Here is a 23,995-nt window from a genome sequence, read left to right as displayed (position 1 = left end):
ATATCAAAATCAAACTGCAAAATCAGAAATTAGCTCCCCAGCTGCCTGTCTAGCATTCGGCATTTTTGTCCACCCAAAATGCATTTGCATGTTTGATTTCTTCTAGTACTGTGCTCCTGGCAGCGGGCAGTCAAAGTGTATTTTCCAAAGTCCTGTTGATCTTTGCTACAGCTTCAAATCTGACTGGTTGAGGCTGGCAGAGCAGACCTTCTGGATGATCACTTTTGCACTTTCTCGATGTCATTAACTGGAGTTGTGGTTAATTTTTAATGTGACTGACAGAAGTGCACAAGCGAACCAAGTTGTTGATGCATCATGCATGTGTGCACGTTGTAGCTGCCGCATATATATAGCCTCCTGTTACAGTGCTTTGGAAATAAATATACTAACGACACTGGGGTCAAGGAATGAGAGCAGTTGTTAGCTCCTCTGATAGTCTAACTAGTCAATTCTGTTCTGTTTCAGATCCTATACCATACTCATCACTGTGGTATCTGAGCCCTGTATCCCTTTGGAATAAACCTCCAAGCACATGTTAACCACCCACAGCTAAACGTACAGACCAAACCTGAAGGTCTCACACAGCCCACAGTCCCATGGACTCCTCTGAGATCTAGGTACAGTTCAATCCTTTCCCACTACAGAGCAAAAATTACCCCAGGACAGGACTCCTGGACAGGCAGCCGAGCTTGGAACCTTGGCACTGTGCAAGCAACTTACCCCAAAATAGGAGCTGTGCCCATCGCTCCAGAGCACAGCCAGGTCCGCGTTCTCAAACTCGCCCCTGTCCGACATCCCGAAGAGCAGCCCAAATTTCGGCTCCTTGACCAAGAGCTGGAAATGCACAACCTGCTCCGGGTAGCTGACATTCCACGAGAGCTCCAGGAAACTCTGGGGATCCAGAGGCACCTTGTAAGGGAAATAATTCTCCCGGGGAGCTGTGCCTTGCAGAGCCACCACCAGGATGACCAGGAAAACCATAAGCATGGTGAAGTACATTGAGGCCACTTCCCGGAGCCTGAAACTTGGGCAGGAGGATCTCTTGTTCCCGGTGGACTGCATGCTGGGGAGAAAGATGCTTGCGCTCTTGGCTTTTGCCATTTATGTACTGGCCCTCCTGGGCAAGCTGGGTAAGTAATACTCCTTAATTGCATTTGGTGGTTGGGAAATTTGATTGCTGTTTTGACCCCCCACCCCCACCTTCTGGTCAAACACTTGTCATTCTCTGCCTCTCCCTAATTGGCTCTAATTGTACATGGACATTATCAATGGGAATTGAACCAGACTGGGCTGATTTTATTCTCTCTTAAATCATCCGGTGCGGTTGAAAAGTGCTGTTTACCTTCCAGCTGCTCTCGCTGAGCTCTGCACTGATATCCTCTCGCCTGCCTGCCTTGCCTTTTGCCCACTGCTGCAGCCTGCCGTGCACCCCTCACCCCTCTGCAAAGGACTCTGGGATAACACCCTACAGCACCTCGGCCCCCAGTTGCCCACACAACTCTATTAGGGCCTGGATCCTGCTGTCCCTTCCCATTGATTTAAATGAGACCTTCGGACAGTCCCCATGGCTTCTTCCAACGGTTCCTTTCCACCCTCTCCTTGCTGGATCTCCCATATCTCTAGGCAGGCCCCAAAGACATGCGACTGCTCCTGCTTTAAACTGCTTCCTCTGCTTCCCTCCCATCTTTGAGGATCCACATCCTAGACATGATGGGCGCAGCCATGTGTAGCGGGGAAGGGGATATAATGAGGTTGCCCCCCAGCTGGGGAAGCCAGCGTGGAATCCTTTGGGGATCCAACAGTGCTGTTTGCTGTCTGGCTGGGGACACCCCTCATTGCCATGAGCCATAGCCGGTGAGTGTGAACCTTGTGAATCTGCCATCTTGCTGGCTGCTCGACGGGCGCAAGAGGTACGCTCACACAAATGCCAGGCGGTTTTGATATGTGCATGCAGTGCACAAAACTGTCGTTCGGGCTCAACGATGGAACCACTCGAAACGTAGCCCCGTCACGGAATAATAATTCTTATGACAGCCCATGCACATCACGTGGCACAGCCCACCACTTGTTCCCTAGCATCTCCCTGGATGAATCTCTTCCGTTTTCCTCGGAGAGGGCTGCATGTGGGAGCGTTGTCTCTAAAGGGTTGAATCAAAGAATGTTTATCTCAGTTGACCGAAAAGATGAGCAGAAAGCAAAGCCTGGAGAGTTGTTAATTTCCCAGGTTGCTGCACAGGCTAGGCACACCTTCTGCTGCCGGGGATTGAGTCGGCATTCTTGCCAGACTGATTTGCCTCTTAATTCTCCTCCACTTAACAGCGTCGTTTCCCATAAAACAGCCAGGCTGAGAGGAGCCCAGCTCAACTCGATTTAGCTGAAACAGAGCAAAACCCTGTGTAGACATTCTTCTACTGCATGAGCTGACGCCTGTATATTTACCAAGACAAACTAAACTATTGTACAGCAGCTTTAAATCAGTTTAGGAGAGTCCACACACAAAGTTGAACTGGTTTAATTAAATTTGTGTAAAATTACACCTTTTGGGTAATTTTGTGAATAGATAAGGGGGTGGGTGGGTGGGAGTGTGTGTGTGAGTGAGAGAGAGAGAGAGATCACACGTCTCTAGACAGCTGGCTCCAGCAAGGATAAATTATTAAGCAATAAAGCAGTTATTCTGTTAGCTCAAGTGGTAGAGGCTTTTGCTTTTCTTGTTGAGGTTTCTGAGTTCAGTCCCCTCTGATGACTCCTAGTAGGTTCATTACTCAGGCAAACATCTTACTTTCTCTGGTGAAGCACAGATACTGGGAGTAGCAATGCTGTGCAGCGATCTAGCATGTCCCAGATATGCTGGTATTTTGGAGAGCAGCTGGGTGGTACCCACACACAAGCCAGGGCAGGTAGATCTGGGTCGGCCTGTCTCATGTCATGTCTGACAGTTTCTTTTGTATTCAGAATGGAAGAACAAATCTGCATACTTCTCTTTGACCTCGATCCAAACTTTCTGGCCTGCCTAGGTCAGCACGGTGGGATTTAGTACTGGGCTACGGGCGGCATTAAACATTCCTTGTGCACTGGGTTTCCCAAGAGCATTGTGAGAAATCCTTCTCCGCTTTGCAGGAACTGCCTTATCTCTGCACGATGAGTGAGCAATGAAATCATCCGTGAAATATCCTTCCCGGTTGGTGAGTGAAAGCAACAGTGCTTTCCACTCCAGTGGCCTCACCCAATCAAGCACTTTTGGAAAGGTACAGGAGCTGTCAGTTCTCCCTGCTGCCCTATCTCAGTCGCGTTTTGTTAGCCTGCTAACGACAGCTTCTGCAAGGAATCTTGATCCTGTCCCTTATATATAGGAACCTGCTACACAATTCTGTTCCAGTAATGAACCAAAACGTTCCTGAAAGCTGCTCAAGGATAGGACCTGTTTGAAATGTCATCTATCCTTTTTCAATGCAGAGCATTCTACTCCAGCAGGCGGCTGGATTCTATTATTCTAATTTATATTGCAGTAACGTCTAGGAGCCATTGTCATGGACCAGGTGCTAGGTGCTGTACAGACACAGAACAAAAAAAAAACTGTCCCTGCCCCAAATAGCTAGCAGTCTAATTAAGATGCTATTTGGTAAGTCTTCATTTTCTCTAACCGCTATGAACCTGCCCTGCCATTTTGCAAGCAGTCAGCAGGTACCGGTAGATTCGGCATGCTGCCTTTTTTGGTTGGTGCAAGTCCCTTCAGCAGATTTTTATGCCTAAAAGAGATGAGAGTCTGAGCTAAACCACAGACTGCCCGAAGACCCTCTCCCCTGTACAGCTAGTGGTATGCACATCCACCACTTCCTGGAAGATGGCTTTGAATGTCTCTGTCAAAGAGGCCTAGCGATTTGACCCTAGAAAATTAGAGCCAAACCTTCAGCTGTTGTAAATCAGCATAAATCCACTGTTGGAGCCATGTCAGTCTACACTAGCTGAGGATCTGGCCCTTAATGTGCAAGTATCATGTTAATGGCATGGTTCCAGGCTCCAAGAAGGTGGCCTCTACCCCCTGAGGAGAGCCTGGGAAGTGTCTGTGTACAGAGGGGGCTGGCAGGGCTCCTTGTCCACACAGCCTACCCACGCTGCACTTCTGCTGCCTCTGTCCTTCCTGCTCCGCTCCAGCCTCCGCCGGCTGGTATTGAACACGGTCACAGCAGTGGACTAGAAGATGCTCTGAATCCTCCGCAGCCAGAGGAAGATAACCTCGGTTCCCTGCCCTCCACCCCAAAAAAAGCCCCCAGAAAAGAGAAGCGTGGTTGGGAAAGAGAAATGAATGAGGAAGAAGCAGAGTGGGGCAAGGGGAACCCTGCCTGGTGCTGAGGAAAACCCTCCTGAGTCTAGTAAACAGGAGAAGCAGTGCAATAACATTCCAGCCGTGGGAAATATGACCCCTGCATCTCTGCCAGGGTCACTGATGTGCTGAGGAAACACTGCTCCTGCAGGGGGAAGCTGCCTTCAAGGCACTTTATACTTACATACCTGGCTTTCCCCAGGTGTTCAGAGACTACAACAGGAGTGTCTCCTCACCTGGGCTAGTTTGGTCAGCCTCCCCTGCCGCCCCTTCAATGGGCATGTCTCTGCTGCTCCCCTGGCTAGCTTCTTGGGATCCCCACTGAGCTGTAGGGCAGAGGCGAGGGATGGCCTTGGGGAGAAGGCATTGGATTGGGACTCAGCTGAGCTGGCCTCACTTCCTGTCTGTGTCATAGACTTCCCGTGTGAACCTGGACAAACCCAGAGGGCCAGAGTTTCAACTGAGCTCCTTTGAAAAAATGGCCACTCATTTGGGTGCTGACATCTTCTGAAACGTCAGTGGACTAGGCTTTCCTATGCCAGCTTCCCTCTAAGAAAAGTGAGAGGTTCCTCTCACCGGCCCTGATAATGTCTTGCTCTTTTGATAACTGAGCACAACCCATCTGTTGTAACAAGCCATACAGCCTCCCAGTGTGGACAGGATAAAAACCACAGCGGAGCAGTGCTAGCTTGTTAGCATTCAGAGAAAGCCAGGAAGAATGATTAGAATCAAAGTGACATTATTAACAAGCATGCGGTGTCTTTCATGTCTCAGCGTGCTCCAGGAGCATTAACTAACCAAACCACTCATCCCGCTGGAAGGGAGGTAAGTACGATTATCCCCATTTGACACAGGAAGGTCACATTGCTAAAGCCCGTAGCCCAGCTGGAACCCAGGAGTCCTGCCTCTGTCTCCTGCTCCAACCACTAAATTGCTTCTCTTCAACCTTAAAGCTCCATTTAAAGATGAGAAAACAAATGACCCGACAATCTGAGTTTAGAATGTTCCCTTTTGTTTGCTTTTTACTTTGCATTTACTCCTTAAAGCATTAAGTGTATCTGAGCCACCTTCTCATTCGGGAAGTAAATAATTTAGCAGCACGAAGCCAGCAGCAGGAGCGCCCTCTCTTTCTTCCTTTCCTTTTTTTTTTTTTTTTTCCAGGGTTGGGATAAGAGTGTTGAATTTCATGGTTCGCTCAGCGCTAGAGTTCGCTCTGTCTCTGCTCTCATGTGTCCTTCAGCGTGAGAGAACTTCCCACTGCATGGGGTACCTGAGGCTCTACATTACCAGCAGCCGCTCTTTTGATCAGGCCCAGCATTAGCTTGGCACAGGCGTTGGGAGCTGGGGACATGAGGCAGTTGAGTTTGCCTGGGTGTCTGCAGTACAAAGTCCCTTATTAAAGGAAATTCAAACCTGTAAGGTTGATGGAATCAAGCAGGCCAACTGGGGGATTAAATTCAGACCTGTTAAAATTTAGCTTCTCACTGGGCTTCCAAGCTTTTCTTGTTTGTTTTTTCTTTATGAAAGAAAGAAAGAAAGAAAGAAAGAAAAAGTGCAGAGTTGCTGGCATTTGTTTGGCTCTAGTAACGAGCCCCATGTGGGAACAGACTGCTTGTGTTATAAGCATTGCGCTGTCCCAGAGGGCTGTGTTTTATTGACCCAGCTGGACTTGTCTGTTGTCCATCGGGTCAACCTTTTTGCCCAACGGTGGCTGTAAATTAAAGTGGAAGAGGGTCCCCTTGCCCCTCCTTAGCGGACCATGTGCTCAGCAAAGGTTTGATCAGCAGGGCTCTGAGGGAGCGAAGCCTAAATACCTTTGAACATGTGGGCTTGTGTCCAGCACCTTGTGGCCTCATACCCTAATGAGCAGCCCTTGCCTGTGGCTGCTGGCCTTCTTCCAAGACACGCAGGACTTTGCAGGGGTGCTGATGGCGTTGATGCAGAGCCCTGTACTGGAAAGTTGCCACGTAGCTTGGAGCATAGGAGCAGCCACCCCTGTGTGGATTGTTGGGATCAGTTCCTCAGCTGATGTAAATCAGTGTCGCCACATTGATATACACCAGCTAAGGATCTAGCCCTTTGCCTGCAAGATGAAAGTGCTGCTCTGTTAACTATACAGCTGTGCGTGGCTCTGAGGACTGTGAAGAAAGGAAATGTGTGTCACTTGGTCTCCTTGCTGCTGAGTGGCCCCAGCAAACTCACTGGTAGAACTGTCTCTTTTCTTCACACGAAACTGATCCTGCATCTGCTGATTGGGGTAAATCCAGTCATCGTCTTTATTCTTGTTGTTATCCATTGAGTTTCAGTAGCTCAGGAATATGAGGCAAGAGCGACATGCTGAAGGATGTCTGAGGTTAGCGTTTGTCATGTTTCTATGTTACACAACCTAATACAAAGGGGTCCCAATCCTGAACAGAGTTTGAGGGAAAACACCAGCCCTTTTCCTCCAGCCTCATTTCCCGTCCCCTGGGTGCCCAGTGCATAAGAAATGATCGCGATCACTCTGAACGCATCCCATGCATGGGTCTGATTGATAGGGCATAACTCATTTGATGCTTTAAAGATGCTAAATATTTGATATTTCTTTGCTCTAGGGGCAGCTGTGACTCTGGACTACAGTTTAAAGATACATTTTCCTCCTCTTTTCTCTCCCTTTCCTTAAAGGTTTTATGTGGTTTGGTTCTTAACTTTGTGTACATTAATTGGAATGATAATAAACTGCCTGGAGCTCTGGTACACAGCAACTGCCTTGCTTTAAACTCTGAACCTCCCGTCTTTATTAATGGCTGCAAACTGTCCTTTCAGGTGAACGTGTGTGTGGACTAATACTTAGTACCAGCTGGATCCTGGGTGTCACTAGAAGTGTTTAGGGACATGCCATGTGGGAGAGTCCAGATTCCCAAACCTTGCTCTTTTGTGTAATGAAAGGGATTAGAGTTAATTTGGGGGCATTGGTGTTTTGGTGAATCATTCATTCTTGCACCGTTAAGTTTAATTGAATGAGGTTTTACTGTTTTTCGATGCAGCCATTAGCCTGGATGAGGCAATTGATCCAAAGCATCTATCCTTGTTAGGTGACCCAGTGCTAAGAGCTTTTGGTCTCTAAGACAGCATACACTCAAACAAAGGTCAAGAAAAGGCTAAAACACACAGAGTGCCTCGTGAAATAAATTTCTCCAGCAAATGAATGTGTATATTTCCCTCCCCCATGGCTTATGCTGTGTCTGTCTCTGTGCCTGAGGGTTCTGTAGTCACATTTTATAGCACTGGGGGAGAACGACTGGAGAGATCTAAGTTGTTAGTTCGTATTTTGCTTGTGTCCATTATGAAAAAGCACATCATAGAAGCGTTACATGAAGGAAGTGATTATGGATGGTCTGGAGTGGGTCAGGCATGAGAAGAGTTCAGTCGTGCTCTCACCGCTCTCGCTGGCTTTTCAGTGGGCGAGGTTCTCAGCTGGTGTAAATCAGGCTACTTGAATGGTGTTGTGCTGCACAAGCTGGGGAGCTGGCCCTCGAGCTTTACTTTTTAGGAGGCAGAAAGTGTGTCATGGTGGCTAGAGGAAGAGCCTGAGGATCTGGGCCTGTTCCTGGCTCTGCCACTGATGTGCTGTTTCCCTAGAGAAAGTCACTTAACTGCTCTGTGCCTCAGTTTCTCCAGTTGGGAATAGGAGCTGTTACTTATCTGAGCCTGATTGCGAGGGATGGAGAAGGCGCTAGACTTAATTTGTGTTCCTGTAATGCTTTGAGATCATTACCTGAAAGCCGCAAAATAACCTTCTTGCTGGTGCGTGTGCATGCATGTGTGTACACACGCGCCTACACACCAATTTCTCCTTTGACTCTCGTCACTGAGAGACTGAAAAGCAGATTTTGCCTCACCCTGTTTTTAATTCCCTCCCACCCACCCACAGACGTGCACGCTTCTCCATTTCTCTTGGTACCATTTCCTAATTATATGGGATAAGAAGCTCAATTGCCTACAAGGCAGGAGGTAAAATTATCCTTACTAGGCCATTAAAACAGGTTCCTTAGTGAACCAATTCTCCTTCCCCTCCCCCGAGCATGCAAGGCTAAAATCTCTTAGAAGGAACCCCCCGGACGCTCATCATGTGCAAGTGGAGTTCCTGAGCTGTTCTCCCCAGAAAGCATTGGCCGTACAACAGCATGGCACTGCCTAGTTAGCTCAAAAGCAGCTGAACTTTGGAGATAAGCAGCCAGAATTTATTTGAAGGGGGGGAAAAATACTTTCTTTCAACTTATCCTGAATAGTTTCTCATGAATCCAGGCAAAGAGCAAGGATTCCTCCTTCTACCCGTTGTTTCCGGCTGTTTATTTTAAGGCAGTCTCAGGAAGATTGCAAGCTCGTCCCTGATTCTGACACACAGGGCCTTGCTACGGGTGAGCAGGCTGGGAGATGAATTTGAGAGGCACTGAAGGATGTGAGCGTCCAGACTCAGCCCAATCCCTTGCTGAGTGTAGGCAGCAGAGTCAGGGATGAGAGCTGGGGAGAGGATAAGAGAATCCAAAGGGAACCGAGATGACGGTGGTTCCAAAAACGGCTTGTGAAATTGCCAGCGCTGCTGGTAAATCTCGAATATCACAATCCCTTGGGGTTAAGTCAGTGTCTAGGAGAAGCAGCTAAAAGAGGCCTTGGGGCGATGGCTCAGTCTCTGGATCTGGTCAAGCTGCATGAGGTGCAGGACCTGAGGAGGGCGGGGAGGAAAAGCTGGCTCTATGCCCCACTACTTCAGGGTTCAGCTGGCTGGGGGGCAATTTGTCCCCCCAGAGCAAGTCAGAAGATATCCGATAGTAACAGCCCCCAAGGGGCCATAATGCTCGCAGGAGATCACCAGAGCAGCACTTCAGCCAGGCTTCCTCCCCCAGCAGCCTCCCTGCCAGACTCCTTAGGGGCACATTGGGGCCATAAGAAGGGCCAGGGACTACCGATAAACCGTCACAATACCAAACAACCCAGACCAGAGGAAAACAATGCTCCAACCTGGGAGCCGACACAATTAGCCAAATGAGCCTTATGAAGTGGCCAAGGCCAGGTGCTGGCTCATCTCCAAGGCCAGGGACCTTCTAAAGGCCAGGGGTTCTCTGCTCTGAAAGCAGCCAGCCCTGCAGAATGAGTCACTCAGTGTCAGCTTGGGATGGCTCTTGTGGTTCATGGCAGTGCCTATAATGCCCGGCAGTGCCTCTGATGAGCTCGCCTCCCCCTACCTTGTATGAGGCGAGAGGAGGCCATTTGGATAAGCGGGTCCCAGGTGTCCACATTAATGGGAGTTGCCCTCAGAAGCAAATGCAGAGATATGAAGAGGTGACGTTAGGGGCTCTCACGTGGAGACACAGAAATAAATATTCTGGAAGCCACTGGAGCCATGCCCATGTTTGCAGCAAGTCTGGTGCTAACATCCCTGTGGCTGAGCTGGTACTAACTTGGGTAGGGGCTTTTTCCTAAAATTCCCTGGGCTAGACAAGACCCTAGTGGACCATCCTACTCAAGAGGTGAACAGTTCCATCCTAGACCAGCCAGAGCTTCCTCTTTGGCCATCTGTCAATTTGTCAGGCAGCAGTAAGAAAACCCTACCTGCTGGGGGCGTTGCAAGGCTCATTTAATACCTGTAAAGTGCCTGGGGTCCCTGCAGCAAAAGGAGTTATTTTTAGTGTATCTAGAGTTCAGACAGGTCAGAGCCCCTTTGTGCTAGGCACTGTACAAACATGCAGTAAATGCCTGTCCCTGCCCCACAGAGACTTACTTTAATCATCACCCTATACGCTGTATGTTTAAATTCTGAGCTCTGGAGACATGCCAGGACCACTCCACCATTGCCTCTGCAGCGTGTAGTGCCAGCCGCACCCCTGGATGAAAACCCAGCCTTACGCAGAGACAAGATTCAACTTCCAGAGCCATGAAATCAATTCTGTAAGACGTTTGTCCTCGGGACCTTGAGAAAGCACTTTCTCTGCGTTGCTCCATGTACCCCCCCGGCAAGAGGCAAAACTGCCTTCATGGAACAAAGAGTTACTTACAGGTAAGTAGGTTTAAACGCTCTTGATGCACTAAATTAGGGATTGGACTAGGCAGCGCTCCTTCCAGCTATAATGAAATGCAACAGAACCGTAAATGTAAATTAAATTTGGAAAGGGGGGGGGGAAGGACACTCGCCATCTGCTTTGCTAAAGATGGGACACACAGAAAAAGCAGGTCTCAGTGCCTGAGGGCTTCTGACATTCACAGCTCACATTCACTGCAAGATTGTGTACCATGCTTGAATGCCCTGATCAAATTTACCTCGGTGCTGATCAGGTTATGTGGAGCCTGAGTCAGGCTGTACATCAGGAAAAGGCAAATTACAAGAGGGCAGAGACAGAGATGTGACACGTAGGAGAAGAAGCTAACACTGTAGGGCTGGTCCCTGGGGAGAATGAAGGCTTTATACAGCATGGTGCTTGGTTCTCACACAGGTTTTTCCATCCATTGAAATCAGTGTTTCTATAAAGGAAGATCAGTATCGTTGTCCTCATTATATAGATGGGGAAACCGAGGCACAGAGAAGCAAAGTGACTTGCCCAAGGTCACACAGTAAGGCAGAGGCACAGCTGGGAATGGAATCTTGTTCTCCTGATTCCCAGCCCAGTGGACCATCCTGAACAACACTGTCTCCCTCTGCCTGTGTGTATATAAAAGCTGACAATGATGAGGCAGGTGGTGTGCTGAGACCACTGCCTAACTGTTTCCTTGTGCTCCCGTCTGTCTGTATCTACCTGCTGTCTCCTGGCTTATACTTAGCGTGTAAGCGCATTGGGGCAGGGACTTGCCTTTTTGTTCTGTGTTTGTACAGCGCCTAGCACAGTGGGGTCCTGGTCCATGACTGAGGCTCCTAGGTACTATCACGATACAAATACTGTAATAATAAATGTACACGGTGTAATCATATCTTCTTCCAGACAGTGGTATGCAGTACTTTTACTGATATGACATACAGTGCCTTTCCAGTAGTGTCTCTCATCACAGGCCACTTGAAAATAAAGTTTTAGGGGACTATTTTATATCATTTCTTTTTATTTCTGTAGATTATACACACCTCTGTTAAAATGGAATGGCTGCCTCTGGCTCTGTGCACTCCCGTCCTGGCAGTGAAATTGAGACCCATCACTGGTTGTAAACAAGTGGCACCCCACTGAGCTTACAGATCTACAGGGGGCTTTTGGACTAAGCAAACTTTATTTTAAGAAAGTAACAAATAACAAGTGCCGCAAGGAGAACTGGCTGCAAACAAACAGACACCTGGCTCTCAGGGTGCTGGGCAAATAAAGAACAGTACCGGTATAAGCAGAGAGAACTGACACTGGCATCATAGACCAGAGGCGTACATACCACGCCGCTGACTCTGCTGGCTATTGCTTTTTGGAAGGTGTGTCAAGGTGCAGGGCAGAGCACTGGTAAGAAGAAAGGACCAGGAGAGGGGAAGAGCGGAGAAAGGAAGCGACAGACTGACAGGGCCAAATTTTTGCAGAATAGACCATCGGCCCATCTAATCTGGGAGCCTGTCTCTCATGCTGGCCAATGCTGGACTCCGGTCATTGGAAGGTGCCATAGAAAGAGAAGGTACATTTCTTCCTGCCTCAGCTGGTGATTTGTTTGAGCCCCGGAGCACGAGAATCGATAAACGTTGTGATTTTGTGCTGGCGAGGCAGATGCTGTTCCTTTGATTTGTTGCTTACTAAGGGCTAGCTTCTGACACCCTGCCTCACCCTGAGCCGCATCTGAACCCCCTCCTTTCAATCTCAGCATTTGGGGGCAGGTGTCAGAATCAGTCCCCAGGAAAATAACCCACTCCACCCTGCAGGTAAAATTCCCCACTGACTTCCGAGGGGCACTTTGTCGGAGTAAAGACGTCAGGATGGGATCGAACTGGCCAGTCCCAGTTGTGTCGTGTTGCTTTAGTTCTTGCCGTAGAGGAGGGGGAGAGCGAGCTGGCAGAGGTACAGTCTATTATCCTTCTCCTTTGTCTTTTCACCCTGGCGGCCAGGGCCTGATTCTCATACACATTATGGTCCCCTGACAGCATAAAAGGGCGTTGGAGGGATCGTGAATTGCTTGAGGTGACTGGCTGCTCCTGTGCGGGTACCGGGAAGACACTGAGGCTTTAGTGCGGTAAATGAAGGATGTCAATTGGCCAGAGTGTCACAGGAACCGCTGCTCTTGCCTTGCTTTAAAGTCCAGTCTAATGGCGAGGCGTCTTTCCAATGCATCCTCGAGATGATTCTCTCCCCCACCCCCCCATCTTCTCTTCCTAATCCTCCTGCGTCTTATCCACATAATGAAATGCTACGTCTCTCTGCATGCTATATGAGGGTTACCATGGATATGGTATCGCAAACACTGGGCTGTGACTTTGTTATATAAACAAGAAAGATTTCCACAAACACCTAAAATAGCTGATAATAATAGGAAGAGGCAGAAGTATTCTCCAGGCACGTTTGGCTTAAATACATAAAAGCAGAGGAAGGCTGTGTTGCCTCGTGGGGGAAACTTTTGCATTTGGCTTGAGATCCTGAGTGTGCTGCGTTGCTCGTTACCGGTGAAGGGTGGTGTGGAGGGCGTGCATGGAAGGGATGGCATATCTCCTCATCCGAAAGGCTGAACAGCCTCCTCTCAAAGGAAGGCTGGCCCAGTGGCTGGGGCACTAGTTTAGGATTCAGGACACCTGGGTTCAATTTGTTGCTTTGCCAATGACTCCTTGTGTCTCCACTGCAGTGTTAACTCCTCTCGAGTTCGCTTAGCCCAAGTGAGGGCAGCCGGGCTGTGAAAGAGCTCTCGGGCTGCAGAGTGGTCGGGTGAGCAGCTGACGAATTGGGCTGATGCCAGCTGTAGGCTCTACCTCCTAGTGACGTAGCCAGCTGGACTTAAAACCTCCAGCATGCTAAAGTTAAGGGGTTTTGTGCCTGTCTGGGACTTGAGTTAACACTCCAGTGAAGGCAGGCCTCTGTCCCTCAATTCCCAACTGGAAAATGGGTATAATAGAACTGCCTTCCTTCCCTGCCTTACTTGTGAGGTTAAAGACATTAAAGACGAGAGGCAATCAGCTTCGGCAGTAATAGGGGGCATATAAGTACCTAGGGCAGATAGACAGAAACCCAGGCTGGTATGGGCACTGAAAGGACAAGTGATACATCCCTGTGAGTCTGAGGGGGAGACCATCTTCTCTACCTTGGTCTCCTCTAGGCCTGCCATGTTTCTGAAACAGTGGAGTTGCAAATATGTTGAGAGGGGTTTGGTGGTTGTCATGGGCCACGGGGTGTGTGTGTGTGTGTGGTGTGTGTGGTGTTTCTGCACCTACTGGGCCTCCTGGGGCCCACACATGTTTCTTTTTCTGCCCATCTGCGCACAGACAGCGACTGGAAGACTGGTTCCGGCCGCTCTGTGGAGTGTCACACAGCACGTCAGTCTCTGCTGTTCGCAGGCAAACTTCCACTGGGGCATACACAATGAAGCCACATCTCTGTGACGCCCTTTGATCTGAGAGTCCCTCTCGTTCTCCCAGTCTTGGTTAATATCCCCCAGCATCAAAACCTTACCCAATCACCTTTAAATTGCCGCCGGAGCCCTGGGGCTCCCGGCCACCGCCGCTACCCCAGGGAGTGATTTAAAGGTCCTGGGGCTCCCGGCTGCTTCTACCACTACCCTGGCTCTGGCAGCAATTGGGAGCTTCGGGCCCTTTTAAATTGCCAGGTCCCAGGGAAGCTGCCCTCTGTCAGTATGGTTAGCTGTGTACCGGCTCTTACCGGTACGTCGTACTGGACTGGACCGGCTTACTTTCACCCCTGTGTTTGTATATACAAAGGAGGATATTGGAGGGGGTGGGGAGAGCGTGGGGGCCCCGGGCTGGGGTCAAGGCGGGGAGGAGTCATATGGAGGGTCATGTGAGGAGGTCACGTGAGCCTCCATATGTCCCTCCCATGAGTGCAGTAACCGGCAAGAAATGATTTCTACTTGCAGCACTGTTCATCAGGTCATGCTCTCTCTGTCTGATGGACCCAGTAGAGCAGGAGAGGCTGAGAGAAATAACACAGCTTCCCATGGAGAATCCTAATGACAAGAAAACAGTCACTTGCAAAAGGCTTATACACGGTACTTATCCCAACTAACCTCGGACAATGCCTGGGAAAGCGGCTCAATACTGGCCTTGCTAATTCATCCCTGTAGAAGCTGGCACTGCCTTATCCTTGCAACAGCTCACAGAGCAAACTACAGCACACTCCAGGCAAGCTTTCCACCTCGCTGAGGAGGGGGGCGTTCAAAATACGTTCCTAGGGCTCTTTCCTTTTTGAGGCCCTTTCAGCTGAGAAAAGGAAACAACAGCAACGCTCTCTGTGAAAAGCGAGCGTTAAACGTTATTCGGATTGTCAAAGTGCAGAGAACCCTGTGGGAAGTCAGCAATCAATAATTTCTAACCGTCTCCCTTTGTTCCGTCGATTCTCCTTTGTTGCAGCCATGCTCTGCCTTGCCATGATCCTGGGCATTGTTTTCCCTTATCTGCTTGCTGGTGTCAGGGTCCCTCAGCCATGCAGATGGGCTTCTTGAAAGCTTTTGAATGCTTTGTTGCAGGCTCGTACCAGCATCTGGAAGATGACAGCGATATGAACTGAGTGAGCTTTTATTGGACTGAAATTGGTTCCTTCATTGGAACAATTGCAGCTGTAGGCTGCCATTTCCTAGAAGTAGTCATGAGACAAAAAGAGATTCTCGCCCCCTGCAGCTGCACCCATGCATCCCAGCCAGTGGAATCCATGCAGCTGCATGTGCATGCCAGTTGCACGGCATGCCTGTTACTCAGTGGAAGTCATGCCTGTGTGCCTCAGAGGGTAGAACTTGAGAATCTGCATTTTCATGTGGCTTCCACCTGCTCGTTGACAGACAGACGGGTAGATCCTGTGCTGTGCTGGGGCACAAGAGAGTGGGGAGGCGGCGAGTATAGAGAGCCATGTTCTTGGCCAGTGCTGTCCCCCCACTGAGATCTCTGCGGGGCGATCAAGAAAGCGATAGTAGAGAGGCCACTGTGGAGCCTGGCCGGGAACCAGGTCCCCAGCGGGGGCATGCTCTGCAGATCAAGGGGCGTGTCCAGCATCCCGATCCTCTCCTGATTACATCAGACTTTGGGGTTAGCAGCAAGAGGTGGCCATTTGGAGCCAAAACCTCACACGCTGAGCTGGTGAGATTTCAACACCATCAAAACTGAGCCCTAATGTGAAGCTCCTTGGCCCCCCTCTGACTTTGCCATACACAGAAGGGAGTTCAGCCAGTAGGGATCTTGCCACATGTAAAGGTGACAGTAGATCATTCTGTTATTACAGTTGAGAGTAGCCCATGACTGGTGATAGGAGAAGCTGGCCTACAGCCATCTATGCCCCTGTACTTCTCCGTCACAATCCTGCACCAAGCAGAGCTCAGTTGGACCCCAAGATCAAGCCTTGTGCCATGCCCTGTGTATGGAAAGCACCTTGCATAGTTCAAGCACTATTGTATTTTAAAAAATGGTAGTAATAGATATAAACATACAATAGGGACTAAATTACAGTCCAGCCCCAATAAAAAACCATCCTAAAGTGAAGTGAGGGGGAGGGATAGCTCAGTGGTTTGAGCATTGGCCTGCTAAACCCAGGATTGTGAGTTCAATCCTTGAGGGGGCCATTTAGGGATCTGGGGCAAAAGTTGGGGATTAGTCCTGCTTTGAGCAGGGGGTTGGACTAGATGACCTCCTGAGGTCCCTTCCAATCCTGATATTCTGTGAAGTTGCTTTTCAATAACTAACAACATCTACACTAGTTGGAAGGCAGCTTAACATGATGTCCCCAGCGGATGGTGCATTCAGGATTAATTCCTCACTGCAGGCTCATTCTGCTACAGAAAAATGAAGGTCTCACTCTGGGGCTACAATCCCTGGCCTGAACATGATTCCATTTGTCTCTCCATTGTGGATGCCATCCCTGCAATGCCGCTTGGTTTCCATTGTAACATGCAGTAGCTTTTCACCTCCCATCCTTCATCTGCTCTCGCTGTGACATGGCCAGCCTGTTGCCACGTCAGCTTCCTCACAGCCTTCCTGATGCCCTTCTTCTTGGGACTTTCCCTCATCCACTTGTTTGCTCTCCGGTCTCTCTGCCTGTGAGCTTGCCATGCCTCATTACGTAGGCCAGGTGAAGAATGCCGAACTCTCTGAGAGGAGAGGTCTGCTATAAACACACCAAGTCCAATTTTTGCCTTTCAGTAATTTAATAACATTGTCCTTTGTCTTTCTGTATCATCCTCCATCCCAGAGTCTGCGGGTACCATACAAACTTTCATGAATTAGCCCCTGAACCCCACTGGGAGTTGGGTAAATATTGTGGCAACTTGATAGAAACTTAAGGCATCAGGATGTGAAATATGGCCCACTGTAGGAGGCCAGAGGAAGGTCCATGCTGCTACTTAAATCCCACGTTGAGAGCTTATGTGGGCCTTGAGTAGTTCCCAGGCTTTGGGCTGGCCCCCTGCATAGGAGTGAATTTCATCAGCAGGATAGCAGGGCCTAAGCAGACCTTTGTATTGATTTCAGTGCGGGTTGGTTCAGACCCTAAATCACTTACCCCAGGTTACACAGCGAGCCTGTGTAAGAACTAGGACAAGAACCAGCGTCTCCTGATTCCCATCCCATGTGTAACGCAATGGAGCCCACTGACCTTTGTGTGTTGGCTTCCCTTCCTTTCCATGAAAGAGTAATGACAACGCTATCTACTTAAATGTATGGCACAGCTAAAACCTTCAGCCCCATATAGTCTGCACCTTTTTGCACATGCTTCAGTGTTCATCACTTGAAATTCTGTAGATATGAAGACCATGCAAAATGAGTTAGCAAAATATTCAGCAATTTTCCCCACTCCAGCTCCTAGGCTACCCTTCCTCTGTTATCTTTAAAATAAACAAACAGAGCAGCTGAAGGATTATGCGAAGGGAAGGTTAGGGAGGGGGACAAGGTGTAGCATGTGCAGCTTTGAAATTATGCCCTTCTCTTCCATACGCGGCACCTTTGAATTTCTAAGACTATTGTCTTCTTGCATAGACAGCAGCCAGTGTGTTCTCATCTTTCCTTATAGGTTGTTTCGGATCAGGGATGCCATGCACCATGCTGTTCTATCGTAGAATCACAGGAATTAAAGACTGGAAGGGACCTCGAAAGCTTATCTAGTCCAGCCCCCTGTGCTGAGGCAGGACCATGTATACCTTGGCCATCGCTGTCAGCTGTTTGCCTCCCCTGCTCTTAAAATACTCCAATGGGGCAGGCTCAACGGATGGCAGTGATGGCGCAGAAGAGAGGGGGAAGCAAAAGCCTACATTCTTGGCCACTGCCACCCCCCCCCATGACAAAATATGCAACGTAAATATCCTTACATCAAATTAACAAGTTCTCAAGCGACATTTTCCTTCCTGTGTCTACCTGCAAATGTTGATGATCGTCAGTGGAAATATCTTTTCGTTGGTTTGTGTGTGTACTGTGGAATTGGCGTTTACTACCTATAGTGATATAAATCTAATCCTTCCAGGCTGAAAACCAAAGCACGGTGCAGTAATGAGTCATTATTTCTCATCAATCTGGCTGTGGGGAAATGCCTGATTTTTCTACCCTTTTTTAGTGTTATTATTTTGGAAGGGAATATACTGCTGAAGAGCATGAGGGATCACTAGCACAGACTGCACAACACAGGCAAATGCTGTGTGTCACTGGGTGGGTTGCCCGGTGGGCTGGAGATCCTGAGGCTAAGCCAGCCCTGGTTACGGAATGAGCCCCACTTGAGAGGAATCCTGTATAAAAGGATCCAGGGGGCTGAGAGGGCTTAGCTGGGGAAAGAGACTGCAGGGAGCTGGGAGGTTCCTGCAGGGCCCTGAGTGAGCAGGGAGCAAAGCTCTCCAGGTAGGAAGGCATGGGAAGGGACCCTGAAGAACCAAGGACCAGCAGAAGAAGAGTCTCAGAAAAGTGGGAGCTTTTTGTTTCTGTTAAAGACAATTTTGATCTTTTGTTTGGATGTTGTGACCCGAGGATGGGTGGACTAAAGTCTGTGACCTGGCCAGCGGGCCGAGTTACATGCTCACAACCCTGGAGCAACCATTGACAGGGAGCACTAGCCCAGCAAGGGCCACGCCTGGCCATGAGGAGGTGCATAGGGAGGAGTGGACTCCATTTCCAAAGCTTGCCCCAGGAAGGTCTGCAAATCCACTTTGAAGCTGTCCAGTGATGTCCCTGCAATTCCAGGGCTAAGTCCTGCTCCCATTACAGTCGGTGACAAAACTTGCATTGATTTCAATGGAAGAAAAATTAACCCACCCAGCTCTTCCTATGTACCTGCAGCGCCACTGATATCCCAGTCCTGGTTCTCGCTTGAGCAGAGATGGCCATTTGTGATGGATCGTGCAAAATTATGTGATGATTTTTGTGCTCAGAACCATCAAACTCTCTTTGCCACCCAGGCCCCATTGGGAATACCTTCCTTTTTGTCAACATTTTCAGTCAATGTGGCGGGTGTGTGAGCTCACGTTATGGTTAGTTAGACCTGTCGTGTTCCTGGCAGAAGCACAAGGAGATTAGTGCTGTCCAACATGGTGTGCCAAGCTCTCAGAATGACAGGGAGGCTTTTAAAGACATGATGCTACTTTAAAGAACTAGCTACCCACCGTGTAATGTTTGAGGCTGGTGTTACCTGTGGACCGAGAGCTCCATTACAGAGTGGGACACTTGCACTGCCAGGATGAGGATTATAAGATTTTGAAACCATATAACCAGTGGTGAGCTGGAGCCGGTTCGCACCAGTTCACGCGAACCGGTTGTTAAATTTTGAAGCCGGTTTAGAACCAGTTGTTAAAGGGGTGGGCAAACTGTGGCCCGCTGGACTGTCCTTTCTGTCCTGCCTGAACTCTCGGCTGGGGAAGCTCCCCTGAGAATTTTTACTCACCTGGCAGCACTCCGGGCCTTCGGCAGGCGGCAGGTCTTTCACTTGCTCCGGGCCTTCAGCGGCACTTCGGCAGCAGGTCCTTCAGTGCCGCCAAAGACCCGGAGCAGCTGAAGGAACCGGTTTTTCAGCTTCTGGCAGCTCATCACTGCATATAATTTGTCAGATTCCTTTGATGTTAAGCAGGACTTACTGGGCACTAGAAAAATAGTTTCTAAATTTTTTAATGCCTATAGTGAGACTTTTTTAGAGATACTGCTAATTAGCTTTAGCCCAAGAGACAGGATGGTGCAGTGGTTGGGCCACAAGCCTAGGACTACAGACTTCTGCTGGCATAGCTATATTGGTGAGAGATGAAGGGGTGTCATTCCTGATTGACATAGTTGTGCCAGCAAAATCTCCTAGTGTAAACACAGCTATTTGGCAGGCTTAACTGGTGCACAAGCCTTGTTCTGGATCCTCTGCACAGGAGCAAATTTTACCACGCATAAAAAATGAAATCCCATGCCGTAACAGTGGCTGTTCATTCCTGTCAGAAAGGCCTAGAAGAACCTGTGGACTTTGGTACTGTTTCAAGAGAAAAGTTCTTTTTCTTTATTAGTTTTCTCCCTAGAAATGTTTCTTTTTTAGCAGTGAGGCCAGCAAGATTTGAGTGTTGTCCACTTGACTAACTGTAGTCAAAAGATGCTGAATAAACACAGTCTTTTCATAATCTGAGTTACCATGGAAATGAGCAGAACTGATTTCTGCTTTTGAAGGGCTCGACTTTTGACATAGAAATGCATGGAAGGGGGCTGATGAAAATGTGTTTTACTTCCATACCACTATTTTTCCTGGTTCATCTTAGAGCTCATGGGTAAAACCCTCGCCCCATTGAAATCAGTGGCAAAATTCGCATTGACCACAATAGTCAAGAATTTTACCCCATACATTTAGTGAAAGGCTCAGATATGGATTGAACTTTAAAGCTGTTGATGTGTTTTCTAGCTTTTAAAAAATAAAGCAGCATGATTGCAGTGTTGCCAACTCTCATGATTATATCATGAGTCTAGTGATATTTGATGTTTTTCTCAAAGCCCCAGCTCCTGGAGTCAGGTGATTAGGTGAGACTCTCAGCTTTGATCTTTTTTAAAAAGTCAACTTCTAGCCCTCATGATTGCAGAGAAAAGCCTGAAAACATGTCCCAGGTGCACCCTAGAAATTCAGAAAACAGAAAACAAATAAAATAAGCCCCAAATTTATCCTTTTTAATAATGTCATGATTTTAAGCCAACCTCAAGATTATTTAATGTTTGGGGTTGGCAATATCTCCTTTATTGCTATTTCTGCTATTACATGGCGCACCCTGTGGCTGAGAAGTCTAGCAGCCAGGTTTGTAAAATAACTGAAGTCATTCTTTTAACTCTGAATTTCTTCTGCATTGAGTAAAATAACAGAAGTCATTCTTTTAACTGTGAATTTCTTCTGCATTGAGTAGTCTTTTTATTTATTTATTTATTTATTTTATTTGCCAGATGGACACTGTCTTGCCTACCCTATCTCTATCATCTTCCAAGTAGGCGATTGTCTTCCTACTTCAATTACTTGAAATACTAGGACAATATTAATTGATGATGATGATGTTTCTGTAGTGTCTGTCAGCCCGAGGTCACAACCCGTTTAATAGATATTCATTTTTAAAACAGATGTAAAGTAGAATTATCCCCACTTTACAGGTGGGCAAAGTGTGGTATGAAGAGATTCAATGACTTGCTTTACACACCAGGCAATCCTGCCTTTCTTAGCCAGTCTGGATAAAGAGCTGAAAAATAAAGGAGAGATTACATTAAAGTAAGATTGAAGCACTGATCTCATCTGAGAAAGAAACCAGAAATCTGTGTCAGCTACTCTCCCTAACTCATCCAGTCAATCCCTGTTATTACAGAAGGTCTGAGGCCAAATTCTGCCTTCAGAAGTGCACACACAATTCACACAGAAACCATGGTGATGAGCGTGATATAAAATTGTAGAGAGGTACATTAGATAAAACTCCCTGTGACTCAAAAAGAGATGCAAGCATGTATCACAGAACAGAATTTGCTCCCTGTGGATGAAATTTGCCACCATGCTGAGAACGAGCAAAATGTCTGTACCTCTTTTAAGTCTACAAACCCTATTTTGAGGGTTTAAGTGGGATGCAAGTGGTACACAGGCCTTGTGCTAATTTCATCTTGTGCAGAGATGATGCACCAGCTAATGTACTGTCACAGATCTTAAGGGTGGAGGAGCAGTCTTCATATTGAACTTTCTGCATATAGTTGGTCTATGCTAGTCCCCACATTGATTTTAACATGGTTATTTATAATGGGCTGGATCCTGAGGACCTTAATCAGGTTTTATGTAGTTCATACTAAGTCAAAACACTCTCTGATTCAATTGTGCCTTGGGCTTCAGCATTCAGGTCCATTTACATGAAGGTAAACCTGTGCAGATTTTTTACGTACCAAAATGTTTTGTCTTTTTAAAATCAGAGCCCGGGATTTAAAATGTTAGTTCTATTTGGGGTACCTATATAATGCCTTGGTTTTTCAATGCAAATTTATCATGATAACGCCAAGCTCATAATGAATGGATATTTTACAGATACTGATTCCTTATGAAAATCCATCTTTAATTAACATACCTGGCCTCTAAGTCAAAATCCACTTGATGCTTATACAGACAGGGGTGCATATTGTACTGTAATAATAGTCATCACGTAACCTATATCTATGCACATATATGTGTCTGTGTGTACATGCATGTGTATTATATATATATGGACTGTTTACAAAAAGCTGATTCTGTTTTTTCACGTTGGAGTTCTACAAACCAAATCTGAGTCACTGTTGCAGCAGGCAAAGCAGAAGACTCTGTGAACATGTCCCAGTATTGGGAGCCCACCGCTCAAAATTAGCTCTATTTCGGCTCCACTTGTGTTTTGCTCTATCCCAAATAGGCCATCTGTTTGATTTGAGCTGTGTCCAGTGAACAACTGGTGTTGCTGAAAGATGCTTGAATACAGAAGTGGCATAATTATCATCCACCAAGTTACTATGGAAGTGAGGTCTGAAGAGTATTGAAAATAAATATGAAAACTCTGAAGTGCTTCAGTATTTCCACTGCAGATGGCAGCATTCAGACTTGGGTTCTTCCACATTCCTACCAACTGTGGATCTCAGATGAACTCAGAGCAATCCATGGGACACTGGGTCATGGCAGTTGGATGAATCTGAGTTTCCCTAACTGGAGCACACTGTGATATGTTTTCTGGAGAAAGGTTGATCCAGTGGTTATGGTGCAAGCCTGAAACTTGAGACTAGGTTCAATTCCGTTGTCTGCCACAGACTTCCTGTGTGATATCTCTAATATGGTGTCTGGACTCTGCCCAGATTTAGCTGGCTTGGAAGCACGTGGGCTCCAAAGGCTGGGACCTATTGCAACAGACTGGTGACTCTGCCCTAGTGGGGACTCAGACAGGGCTGTAACAGCTTGGTGCTGTGTTGTGCAATGCATCTGATAAACCCAGAACTTGTGGCTGCAGGGATGGTGCTTGAATGTGTGAATGTACCAATGGAGCTAGATGGTAAATAATCTGTTACTGCTGGTTAGAGGGAAACAGATTAGTATCCATCTTATATAATCTGAAACCTCCTGTACAGTAATGCAAAACTGAGCTCTTGCCTAATTCCCACTCTGTTTATCTCCTGGTCTTGGGGGACACCAGAAACTTTTCAAATGTGGAAGCCAGCCAGCTGCTTTTGAATGGATAGCCTTCTGAGAGATCAAACGATATCTAGACTGCCAATGTGTGATTTACCAGGCGTTGGTTAAACAGCCCTGAGATATTTTAGCACTTTTAGTCTTCAGATATTTAGACTGTATGATCTTTGGGGCAGGGACTGTCTTTTTCTTCTGTGTTTGTACAGCGCCTGGCACAATGGGGTTCTGGTCCATGACTGAGGCTCCTGGACGCTGCCACAGTTCAAATAATTCTAGCACTTTTCATAAACTGGTTAACTGATCCTCACAACACCCCTATACAATGGGGTGAGTATTAATAGCCCAGTGTTACAAATGGAGACATAGAGATATGGTGCTTGCTCAAAACTACCCGAGCAATCCCTATCCAAACCAGTGCTATAACCCAGGTGGCCCTTGCTACCAGTCCTGTCCTCAACTCACTGGAGAACTACTTTTATACGTACATTAAAGCAGAAGTTTGGGAAGCAAAGAAGCTGTTTGGTTTTTACACTAGAATACAATCCTCTAAACCAAAATGAATGGCCCAAACAGAGAACTTTTCCCATATCCGAACCACGCTGCAATGATAAATGACTCAGCAATTACATTTGACCCACCCAAGTAAAACAGAGTCAAGATCAAATTTTCTTGGCACGATGTTTCAGTATTCATTACACACATTAGCCTGAGTCCAAGCAAACGTCAAATGAAATTGAAAAGTAACCATGGTGTAGTAACTTCAATATTAGCCAATAACATCAATAAAACAAATCTCATATGGACTTTTCCTATATAAATTGGCTATTTCCTGCTTGGTTCTTTCACTTCTTGTCAATAGACAAGATGGTCTATACTTCAAATCTTTGCACAGGTGTTTGAACTGTGTGCAAAGTGTGCTGAAATTACTGGCAGTAATTAGTTT

The 23,995-nt window shown here is 47.5% G+C and overlaps 2 protein-coding genes across 3 annotated transcripts in view; one reads left to right on the top strand and one right to left on the bottom strand.

Annotated features, from left to right (window-relative positions):
- Nucleotides 1-1,119, bottom strand: part of DBH (dopamine beta-hydroxylase) — a 29,848-nt gene extending 28,729 nt beyond the window's left edge. For both annotated transcript variants that reach the window (XM_084649823.1, XM_084649824.1), the window contains exon 1: nucleotides 721-1,119. In XM_084649823.1, coding sequence (XP_084505949.1) covers nucleotides 721-1,101 — 381 coding nt within the window. In that variant the 5' untranslated portion in view covers nucleotides 1,102-1,119. The remainder of the gene's footprint in view (nucleotides 1-720) is intronic.
- FAM163B (family with sequence similarity 163 member B) overlaps nucleotides 1-23,995 on the top strand; it is a 118,784-nt gene that overhangs the window by 34,144 nt on the left and 60,645 nt on the right. The gene's annotated exons all lie outside the window — the stretch shown is intronic.

This window comes from Lepidochelys olivacea, assembly GCF_965140295.1.
Source record: "Lepidochelys olivacea isolate rLepOli2 genome assembly, chromosome: 16".
Classification (NCBI taxonomy): Eukaryota; Metazoa; Chordata; order Testudines; family Cheloniidae; genus Lepidochelys; species Lepidochelys olivacea.
The sequence above is the reverse complement of the archived record's forward strand: the minus strand, read 5'-3'. Positions and strand labels throughout refer to the sequence as shown.